At 39.7% G+C, this 12358-nt stretch overlaps 1 protein-coding gene across 5 annotated transcripts in view; it reads right to left on the reverse strand.

Moving 5' to 3' along the window:
* xylb (xylulokinase homolog (H. influenzae)) overlaps positions 1-12358 on the reverse strand; it is a 192981-nt gene that overhangs the window by 156574 nt on the left and 24049 nt on the right. For 3 of the 5 annotated variants that reach the window (XM_050056648.1, XM_050056647.1, XM_050056651.1), the window contains exons 2-6: positions 6497-6579; positions 5938-6007; positions 5634-5714; positions 1093-1179; positions 882-1010 (exon numbers count right to left, since the gene is read on the reverse strand). In XM_050056648.1, coding sequence (XP_049912605.1) covers positions 882-1010; positions 1093-1179; positions 5634-5714; positions 5938-6007; positions 6497-6579 — 450 coding nt within the window. The remainder of the gene's footprint in view (positions 1-881; positions 1011-1092; positions 1180-5633; positions 5715-5937; positions 6008-6496; positions 6580-12358) is intronic. The other 2 variants (XM_050056649.1, XM_050056650.1) reach the window with 2 other exon arrangements.

Consider the following 12358-nt stretch of genomic DNA (forward strand, 5'->3'; position numbering starts at 1 on the left):
CCTGAGGTTTCTACCGTTTTTTTTTCCCCGTTAAAGGGGTTTTTTTGGGGAGTTTTTCCTTATCCGCTGCGAGGGTCATAAGGACAGAGGGATGTCGTATGCTGTAAAGCCCTGTGAGGCAAATTGTGATTTGTGATATTGGGCTTTATAAATAAAATTGATTGATTGATTGATTGATACTCATGTAGCTGTTCATTAATATGCATTGTCCCTATTTCTAAATAAATAAATAAAAAATAAATAAAGATTAGTGTGTAGTAAAAACTGTAGAATGAGGAAGCAACTCATGAGTCTTCTCCAGAGTGATCTGTGATTTATTTTAACCCTTCCTCTATGTTTTAACATAACTTTATTTATGTGTCATTTCAGGACAAGCTGAGGAGACCAGCTGAAAAATTATTTTATAGTCTACCAGCTGTAGACCTTAAAATTATTAACATTTTCAGTGATTTATGAACATTTGACTTATTGTTTAAAATCCCTTTACATGTAAACTGAACTATAGTTTTATTTATTGTATTTTTATGCTGTGTTTATGAATAGTGGTGCTTGTGTCATTTTTCCTGTATTTCTGGTTCCTGCCAGCTTTATATATTGTTAAATTGACAAAACACCAAGTCTGACTTTAAGCTGAGTTTGTGCTGAAAAAAATGACACCATGCATGTGAAGTAAGGACAGTTTAAAAGTTACTAAAGAAAGACTAATCTGAATGCACAGGATACTGGAAAAAAAGAACCAAACAACGTGGACCACAGAGGGAAAGATTATTGAAAAACACTAAAACACAAGCGTCCAAATGATACAAAGATCTTTGTTACAGAGCCAGCTGAGTGACAGACAAATGGACAGACAGGCAGGCAGACAGACAGACAGGTGTGACCTCGTATGCTCTGGATCCAGTGATCTCTGCCAGTCTTAGAGCTCCCCCTGCTGCTGCCTGCAGGTCCTGACACTGCCGACTGCTGCTTGAGTCCATCCACACAGGACAGTCAGACACTGAGAAACTGTCCTGTTAATACATCAGTACACATGAATACACTGCACAGATCCCATCTGACACACACATACCACATCTGACTCTGAATACAGACCTGCAGCAGCTGGTGCAGGTTCTGCTCCGGGTCGAGCTGCTGCAGAGTCTCAGACGCTCCTCTTCTCCAGTACACACTGCCATGTTGCTGAGAGACAAAGACTCATTCAGGTGAGAGCAGCAGTTAATGTGAAAACAGAAAAACTGTTAACAGATGCTCTGTTTTAGAGACCAGCATCTTTCCACAAAACTCCACTCACTTTTTTTAATTTACGGAAATATGTCAAAATATAATTTTACATTTTAAAGTTTAAAGTCTGTTTTAGAGTTTTTCCATCAAACTCCACTTATTTTTTTAGATTTTACTGAAATCTGTTTCATACAAATTTACTGATGTTGTATTGGAAAGACATTCAGTTTTAGAAATAAGCATCTTTCCACAAAACTCCACTCACTGTTCTTTAAATTTTAGTGAAATATGTCAATACATTTTGACAGATGTTCTGTTTTAAAGATGTTTTGTTTTAGAAACCAGAATCACTCCACCAAACTACAATGTACAGTTTTAAAACAACTGTTTTAAAGATGTTGTTTTAGAAATGAAAATCTTTCCACAGAGGCCCACTCACTTTTCTTTAAATTTTAGTGAACATGCGTGATTTCATTTTAAGTATGCTATATGGCCAAAGGAATGTGGACACTCTTGTAAAAATACTTTAGCGTACCTCTGGGGGGTATTCCAGAAAGCGGGTTTAGTGAAAACTCTGAGTATGTTTACCCTGAAATGAGGAAAACTCTGGGTTTGTAGTTCCAGACAGAGAGGTAAGTCAAACTCTGAATCAATCACCATGGCAACTGACTCTGTGAACTTAACCTGCTCGCTGGCAGGTTTTCTTTAAGAAACCCTGAGTTCACCCTGTCTCCTCCCTACTGCCGAGCCTGAAGCAAGCTGTCAGACAGACATGTCTGTATGTAGGAAATCCCATCGATATCGAGGCAGAATTAATTCGCAATGCCTTACGCCGGGAGAGGATCTTCAGACCCCTTTTCTGTCATTCCCAATGAATATCTGTTTGAACGGTACGGTTTTTTCATTAGGCTCAATCATTTACCGGCCACACATATCAAATCTGACACACCACGGACGTGCGCTCTCATCAGAGGGTATGGGCAGGGCTGTTTCAAGACACTCTGGGGACCCTAGGCAAGAGGCACCTTGGAGGCCCCCCCCCCAAGATACCAGTGAAAGTACGATACCAGTGAAAGTATCATGGTTCTGAGTAGTATCACGATACCACAGCAAAAATTAGGCAGATGTGCCTTTTGTCATTTATAAAAAGATAAATCACTTTTCTATAATACATCAATGATATTTCAATGCAATTAATTACTTATTGACTTATTCATACTTCAAAAACAGCACCAATAAGTGATTAATATAGGGGGGATCAAAATAAAATAAAAAAATAAAATAAAAATCAACCAGCCACCCTTCTCCCCTGACAAGTAAAGAACAGTTCCTTCATAAGTAAAGAACAGTCTCTTAAGTGCGGTGAGGTTTGTGGACCGTTACCTGCCACAAAGAGAGAAATGTGAACGGCTCGTTTCTCCTCCGACACATCACACCTGTGTGCCACCACGGCTCGGCTGTTCAGGTATTTCTGGACAGTCATGAAATCAACAAAGAGGAAATTATTGGACCTGCAGCCGGACTTCCCCATCGCCGGTAAGCCTTATCTTGCGGCGTATTTGACAGGAATACGGTGTCTGTGACCCCTGTTCAACCCACAACTGGCAGGATTCGCCTTTCGTTTCTGCTGCTGGTTGAAATCTGTACTTGCATAGTGTGCTGAATTATTTGTTTTGCTTGTGATTGGACTTTGAACTTATCCCACAGTAGTGGTACCGTGAGGTACCATAGTACTAGGGTACTCCAACAATGCTAGCGCGGGTGCCATCCAATCATGCGGGACATGGTCTCAATTTGCGTGACGTGTGAAAAGAGACAGAAATGCTGTGCAGTCCTGCACAGTGCGGGACATCTTGTCACCCTACTTAGCCGCTCGCAAGCAGCAGCTAGTAGGGGGCCCCATTAGGGGGGATTCCAACGTGTTGTCGTTGTTGCAGTGTCTATAGGGGTTCCATCATATTGTCATTGATATGGACCAATGTCAGCCGTCTCTGGGGGCCCCCTTCCAGCTCGGGGCCCAAGGCAATTGCCTAGTTTGCCTGTCCGGTTGCGACGGCCCTGGGTATGGGTATGATAGTTTTTAAAGGATTCAAATTTCAAATAGGCCTAAGTCATCAACCATGTATATGTAATTAAAATAGCTGCTGAAATTAGCAAAATTTTTAGGGGGCCATTTTACCTTAAATTGACAGGACAGTTAAACGTGAAAGGGGGAGAGAGACAAAGGGAGTGACATGTAGCAAGGTGCCACAGGCTGGAGTTGAACCCGGGCCGCTGCGGCAAAACCAATATATATATATAAACCAATAGCCTATATATGGGATGCCTGCTCTATCCACTAAGCCACTAACATCCCCTCAAAGAAAATTCTGCTTGCTAAATTTCATATGCCGCCTCTCTCTCCTTGGCAGCTTTAACGGTGATACTTTTTTTTTTTTTTACAAAATATATGCTCATATTCGCTGTAGGCATTCATGAGCACCTCCAGTTCCACAGGTGTAAAATAAGTTGATGGCTTTTTCTCTCTGGTTGCCATGGTGAATCGAGGTATCGAGGCTCCATTGATGATGGCTTTTGATTGTAGTTGTGCATGCGCTTAACTCAAGGTGTACCTACTCAGAGTTGATTGGATTAGCTAATTCAAATCAGCTGTTCTGGAACCGGATACTCAGAGTTTCCCATCTCAGGGTAAGTCAACTCAGACTTCAGGATTAGTTGTTGAACCTCCTACCTGAGGGGTATTCCAGGTAGGAGGTTCAACAAACTCTGAGTCTAACCCTGAACTCTGAGTTGATTTACCCTGAGATGGGAAACTCTGAGTTACCGGTTCCAGAACAGCTGATTTGAGTTAGTTCAGTCAACTCTGAGTATGTTCACTCTGAGTTGAACCGACAATAAAAAGCCATCATCAATGGAGCTCCGACTCCACGATTCAACATGGAAACAGGTCAATAAAAGACAGGCCTCCATTTTAATCCAGTGGATGCAGAGACATTAATGCATGTGTAGCAGACGGTGCACGTTTATCTTTAAAAGAAGAGCCTGAGTCAGAGCGAGTAAAGTGTAAATAAGTTAACCATAAAGTTAATAAAAAAGTTTTATTCAGTGTTGTCCGTTTATTCATCATTTATCAGACTTACATTTCCTTAATGAAGATAAAGTGGTGGAATCTGACTGTGTATCAGGCTGTAGATACATTACATTATATTAATAATATATAATAATATATTTGTTCAGATTTAATCTGATGGGGAAAAACACAGGAGGCAGCAACTGAAAAATAGGAAGATTTAAAACATATAGGCTAGGCTATAGATCAAAGACATAAAGACATGACTGTAAACTCACAGTCTGACCCAGTAATAATATGTTTGGTGATTTGCACTTGAAAAGACGTTGAGGTTAAAATACAGTAGATTTTAAAATGTTGGACATCTATTTGTATCTTGACTCAACAGCATTCAGTGACTTTATTTCAGCTACAAATGTAGTAAATTTAAAGACACTGAAATGCTGCACCATTGCTCACTCAGAAATATTAACATATAATCCCCAATATTAGGCTATAGGAATTATGTTCCATCAGTGCGACCAATGACATCAGTGATAGAGATCATTAGTCATTGATACTACGTGTCTAAAGCTTCATACCGATTTTTAAAATTTAAATAATTAGACCTACACATTATGTGCAATAAACATTTGGGAGCTGCTCTAACAGACTGACAGTCTGATCCTTGTGCACAGTGTTATAAAAAATAATAAATATAAAAAGGACAGAGGTTTGATTCTGAGCTGAGGGTGAATTCTCGCTGTGTAATATTTGAATGTAAAGACAAAAACTGATGTCCAAAGAAATGATTGATGTGCATAAATTCAGTAACTTAAGACAGTCCTGAGTAACAAACTAATATCCAGCAGGATTTAGACTGTGACAGACGGTAAATCTCCGCTAATTAATGCGCTTCGATACAAGCTTTGACACGGACTGAATGAATGAGGAAATGAAACAGCGTGTAAGAGGGAGGAGACAGAGAAAAGCTCAGGGTTTATTGAAGAAAACCTGTCAGCGAGCAGGTTAGGTTCACAGAGTCTGTTACCATGGTGACTGACTCAGAGTTTCAGTTACCTCTCTTTCTGGAACAGATAACTCAGAGTTTCCCTCATCTCAGGGTTAACTTACTCTGAGTTTTCACATAACCCGCTTTCTGGAATACCCCTCTGGTCTGGTTTTTTTGTTCGTTTGTTTTGTTTTGGGGTTTTTTGCTAGTTGGGGCTGTTAGTTGTAATAGATGCTATATTTTTTGTATTTTGTTTGGTGTGGAAGAACTGGACTGGTCTGCACAGAGTCCAAACCTCATCCCCATTCAACACCCGAACACCACTCATCAGTGCTGGACCTCCTGCCTCACCTGGCCACTGCCAGACAATGCACTGACACGGGAGAAGTCAAGCCCCGCCCTCTTCGCCTTGTCCAATAGCAGACCCAGAGCCTGAAGACAGACACAAACACATAGCAGCCAATCACACTGCAGCCAAAGAGACAGAAACACATACACACAGCAGTCAATCACACTGCAGTCTAACGACAAACACACAGTGAGACAGAGAGAGCTGGAAAATGTGATTTGTCAGAGGACAAGGGTCACAGTGAGTTAATACTTTAACTGAAGTTATCCAGTGAACAGAGCATGTGTGTGTGTGTGTGTGTCCTACCTTCACCCACATCAGCACAGGTGAGGTTACTGTCAGTCTGTCTGTGTGAATATGAACTCCGCCCTGAGTTCTGAACAAACAATAAACCTCCACTCAGTTTTAAAATAAGAGAACAATCTTTACAAAATAAAATCAACACTGTCACAGAGGAATAGAATAGAATAGAATAGAATAGAATAGGATAGACTTTATTGTCATTGTACAAGGTACAACGAAATTATGGGTGCTCAGCCATCCACAGAAAGTACCACTACTACTACCAATACTACTGCCACTACGACTACTACTTCTACTGCCACTGCTACTACAACAACTACCACTAGTACTACTACTGCCACGACTGCTACTACTGCCGCTGCCACTACCTATACTGCCACTACTACTACTACCACCACTACTACTGCCACTACAACTACTACTACTGCCACTGCAACTTCTACTACTACTACTACTACTACCACTACTACCATTACTACCATTACTACTACTGCCACTACAACTACTACTACTACTTCTACTACTATTACGATTACCAGTTAACAGTGGTCATGTGTGTTACCTGAACTCTGGTAGTTCGGAGTCAAATTGCACATTGTTCTGGTGAACCACCTTCAGGTTTCCATCCACTGCCACCATCTTCAGCTTCAGGGTGTAAAAGTACACAAGCATTATCAGTTTCAGGGAGTAAAAGTACATAAGTATTCTCAATTTCAGTGAGGATAACTTTTTTTATTACCGGCTTCATGTAGTTTACATATCAGCAGTAAAAGTACACAAATATTATCAGCTCCATGTAGTTAAAGTACCAGCACTAAAAATACACAAGTATTCTGAGTTTCATGAAATAATAGTACAGAAGTATTCTCAGCTTTATAGAGTATAAGTACACAAGTACTCTCAGTTCCAGTGACTAAAAGTACACAAGCCTTATCAGCTTCATATAGTTAAAATAACGGCAGTAAAAGTACACAAGCATTGGTCCTGAAGGCAAGACATATAAACTTTTACCAAAACTACAAGATTTTAAACCTTTACCATGTGTAAAGAACCTGGGCGTCATTTTTGACTCTGAGCTTAATTTTATTCCACACATCAAAAACGCAACAAAGATAGGTTTTTATCATCTTAAGAATATAGCCAGAGTCCGCCCGTTTCTCTCTCAGGCTAACACAGAGGTGATGCATGCTTTTATCTCTTGTCGTTTAGACAATTGTAATGCTCTGCTCTCTGGTTTTCCCAAAAAGACCATCTTTAATCTGCAATTACTTCAAAACTCAGCTGCACGTGTGCTGATGAAGACCAGAGGGCGGGCGCTTGATTTTAAGGTTCTTTTAATAGTTTTTAAATGTCTTAACGGTCTTGGGCCAACTTATTTATCTGACCTGCTTCTATCATCAACCCTTGCGGATCCTGAGGTCCTCTGGCACCGGCCTTTTAATCATCCCAAAAGTCAGAACAAAAACCCACGGGGAGGCTGCATTCAGACATTATGGCCCACACTTATGGAATAGCCTGCCAGAAGAGCATCAGGACTGCAGAGGCTGTTGATGTTTTTAAAAGGAGGCTCAAGACTCACCTTTTTAATTTGGCTTTTAACTGATTTCTTCTACTCTTTTTTTATTATATTTTATTTTATATTTTATTTTATTTATTTTTATTCTTATTTTGTAATGTCTAATGTTCTTAATTATCTACTTTTAAATACTTATGCATTTTATTATTATAAATTTTAAACTCTTCATTTTTAAAAATTTGAAATTTTTAAATTTTCTAAATCTTTAAATTCTTTATACATTTTATCATTATTCTATCTTATGCCTGTTTTTATCCTACCCTATTGTCTTTTAGTCTTTTAGTTTTTAGCTCCAGTGTTTCCTCATTCAGCTGTGGCGCCTCTCGGTGTGGATGGCTCCCCATAGGTGGCTTTTTCCTCACCAGGGGCCTCATGTACAAAGACTTGCGTGGACTTCCTACTGAAACATGGTGTACGCTTAAATCCAGAAAATGTTGTACGCACAAAAACATCCAGATGTATGAATCTGTGCGTATGCATGAATCCAAGCACATTTCCTTTGTACATCCCAATCAACGTGGAATTGAGCGCACATGTTGGAGTACCCGGCCCCTCCCTGTCCATGCCCCTATTTAAATATGGAAATCATATTTAAACGGGCCCTGCACCTGAGATTCCCCTCTCTGCACGACCAGAAAACTAAAACAAAAGAATGAGTAAGACGGGAAAAAAGAAAAACTTCACAGAATGCGAACTGGAGACACTACTCACTGAATTGGAGGCGCGCAACAATGTACTTTTTGGCGCGCTGTCCTCCGGCATCAATACTAAACGCAAGAGGAGTGGGAGAGTGTGTGTGAGGCTGTCAATGCTGTGGGGTCAGAAAAGCGTACACACGCAGAATTAAAAAAGAAGTGGTCCGACATTAAGGTGGACGTGAAGCGGAGGACGGCTGCCCACCGCCAAAGTGTGGCCAAAACAGGCGGGGTGACAGGAGAGGAGGAGCTCACCCCGTTTGAACAGAGAGTCGCCGCAATTGTGGGTGACACTCAGAGATGGGCAAAAATACATCAAAATGTATTTTGATACAAAATGCAAAATACCCTTCAAATAAATGTATCAAACTAAAATACAAAATACTGGTGCCAGAAAATGTATCAAAATAAAATACATGTATTTTGTATTTTCAAGTACAGAAAATACTTTTTTCTTTTTCTTTTTCTTTTTCTTTTTAGCAGCGACCCGCAGCTCTATTAGGTCACTGTCGGTTGGTCAGTTGGTCCACAAAGCTTTTTGTGAATAACTCAAAAAGTCCTTGACCAAAAATGCTCAAAATTTGCATACTGCAACTAGAGAGCATGAGTAACTATACCAGAAAGAATGCCCACGATTCGTCAATAGGTGGTGCTATACTAACCGATTCAAATCTTTTCATGAATAACTCAAAAAGTCCTTAACCAAAAATGCTCAAAATTTACATGCTGCAATTAGAGACCACAAGTAACTGCATTGTAACTGATTCAGATTTAGATTCAGACAACTTTACTGATCCCACGTGAGGCAATTCATTTGTAGCATACTCATACTAGTATCAACCACAACAACACACAATTTTCCTATGTTATGCACAGTCCAGTAAAACAGACCACTAGGTCATTTAAGGGCACATCGAATGGCCCAAGTTTAAAAAAAAACATATAGATAAAAATATATTAAAAAAAAAAAAAAAAAAAGTACAAAATATTGTTACATCCAATATTATAAGAATGTGTTGCCTATTATTTTTGTTTTTTGATTCGTGGATTAAGTATTTTGAGTATTTTAAATGCAGAGCAGCCGCGCACATCCAATTAAATAGGTGCTGGACCAAAAAACATACATAAAGTCAAGGATAGTCCGCACACTTGATGCTCGCAGTTCACGTGCATTTACTTAGCACATCCCAAAAATACTGTGTGTGACGTTTCGAGCCAAACGCTTTACTTCAGACATGAGACATACATCTAGGACACCATTTTCAAAGGAACGCCAGTGGGGTAACATGATGGGTCACATGATCAAAGATAACTGAAAAACAGTGAAAAATATTTACAGTGACAATGATTAATACATATACAAAAATACATATATAAAAATATATGTACAACAATCTCTATACCAGACCAGGAAATGAAGACCATCAGGCCATCTGGCCGTCATACTTTCAATCGGCTAGATAGAAGCGCCTCTTTAAAATTTAGCAGGATGGCTGATTTAAATCTTAATAGATAGGACCACTCCTTTCAATATTAAACAGCAAAAAAACATCCAAAAGCATCCAGTATAACTCTCTCCTCAAAAGTACAGAGTCCACATCCCCTCCCCTGCGAGGGATTTTTATAGATTCAATGCGAATGTATTTCAAAGAGGATACACCATGGCGAGCTTGTGTAAAAGTGGACAGCAACAGGACTGGATGGGTCATTGTTTCGGATTGCACATCTGTGTTCAGTGATCCTGGTTTTTAAAGGTCTTGTTGTTTTGCCAATGGAGGCTAGGCCACAGGGGCACTGTAACATGTAAATGACATTTCTTGTTTTGCAGGAGATGATGCTGTTGATGTGAAATCTCTTTCCAGAGTGAGGGTGGTTGAAAGTATGTGTTTTGTATGTAGAATTACATTGTTGACAGTTTCCACATAGTCCATGAGCCAGACAACAATGCTGACTAAGGAAATGTTAACAAAAGGTAATGAAATAAATTATTTAAGTATGTTATGTAGCTCAGCGAAAACAAACATTTCCCCCAGTCCGTTGCCAGGCAACGCAGCACACATGCCAGGAACTCACAAGCTACTTTTTGATCTGCAACTGTGTAACTTCGTCCAGTTCGGCTGATGAAACGTCGGCAAACCTGGATGTTGGCATGGCCAGATTCAGCTTCCACTCTCCCTCATCCTCATCAGTACATCATCAGATGATCATTGATAATTCCTGACCGTGTTCGCTTAATTTTTGCTCCTCTCCAGTCTGTCAAGCTCGGCTGATGTTACACAAACACACCTGGAGGTCTGCACAGAAGAGTCCTGGCTTTCCTTTTCCTCGTCCTCTCCTGACGACCATTCATAATTTAATTCAAATTTAATTTTGGGGAAAATATCCATCTTCTTGTGTAACGCTATAGTGTCAGTTTGCATCAATGTAGCGAGTGTGACAGCTGGTTAATTAACGGTTGTATTTATATTTATAACACCTGTGAGCGGAGTGATTTTACTGTTACATGTCCCAGTGATGTTATACTCTATATCATAGACGTTTCTAGCCCATTGTTGGGGGTGCTGAAGCACCCCTAAATTGAATCCCAGCACCCCTAAAATTTGAGAGATTTTTAAAAAAAAAAAAAAAGTACTGTATGTCCTTTTTCAACAAGCTAGAAAAGTGTCAAAACCATGCAGTACTTGGTTGAAACGTAATATTTTAACAACAAACTCTATCTACACAGAGCAATGCGCTGCCTTCCAGAGTGGGTGATATGCAGTAGTGGTGTAAGTACCTGGCTTAAACCAGGATATGTGGCACATTTCTGAACTTCTACCACTCAATACCAACACATTATTATCATTACCTGTGAGAAAGCCCTACAGGTCAAGGTCCAACAGCACCATCTACTGGCGCAAAGAGAGCTGGCAGTGAACACGTCAGGACATGTCCAGTCACACTGACCAGCAGCAGACCAGTCAGTGAGCAGACCGTGTGAAGCTGCATGGACTTTCTGTGTGTTTCCCTAATGATGTGTGCGTTCTTGAGGAAATGTAAGTGCTTTCTGCTTTTTTAGTTATGGATAATCTGATCACTATTCCAGTTTGTGTTGTTTTATATGGTAATATGTTGTGTGAGTTTGAGTTAGCTAAGTAGCCTGTGTCTCACTACTAGCTAGCTGCCTCTTGCTAGCACTGTAGTTACATTTGGATGCTTGTGAGGATTTAATGATATTTTGTTTGTAATGCCAACATTGCAACTCAGTTTATTTGTGTGATTGTGACCATGCTTATTGTTAATTGAAGTTTAAAGGTCGAATTATTTACTGTGGTCAACATTCAATATGTAAGGCTCCCATGCTGTTTAGCATGCTTTGCTTCTGCTTATGTTATGTTGGACATTGTACTGCTTATTCCACCACTAATATTGCATCTCTGCTGTTGTATTATGTTTAAGTAGCGGTTTGCATATAAATTAGGGATATTACTGGTGAACCTTGATGTAACTGCTGAATAATATGCAGAGTATTTGTTGTAATACAGTTTATAGCTTTTCTTTATTTTCAGACCACACACACACACACACACACACACACACATACGTTGTACGCCGATTTTAAAGTCCAACAACCTCATTAAAAGAAGATATATCAGATCTCTCTCTCCAAGTGCCTTGATTCTCTAACCGGAATCATAGTCCATAATCTGCCTCCTCAACCAGCAATCCTTTTACTGAGGCTCGCCCTCAAACATTACCAGTCCTCATTTTTGCTGTATTTAATCGTAGGTCACTGTTTATGTTGTTAGGTAGGAGTTAGCTGACGTTTTTTCTAGCTAGGAAACGTTACAGGTACCACTGTCCTCTGTTTGAATTGGAATGAATGAAGCTAGCTGTTGTGTCATGTGCATGTGTTAATATTAAAGCCAAGGTGCTACTGACTAGCTAACTGACTGGATGCCCATTAACATTATAACTCCTATTGTGTGTGTATGTGTGTGTGTGTGCATACATTGTACCATAGGCAGGGTTGCCTCTCTTTTATTATTTTTATTATTATTATTTTGTAGATTTCAAGCACTTTTCTTTTTTTGAAGTGTATTTTTATTTATGTATTTTTATTATATAATACAGACAAGAAGGAAAAAGGCAGAGACAAACATTGAAAAAGTCA

The sequence above is a fragment of the Epinephelus moara genome, chromosome 11 (assembly GCF_006386435.1).
Source record: "Epinephelus moara isolate mb chromosome 11, YSFRI_EMoa_1.0, whole genome shotgun sequence".
Taxonomy (NCBI): Eukaryota; Metazoa; Chordata; class Actinopteri; order Perciformes; family Serranidae; genus Epinephelus; species Epinephelus moara.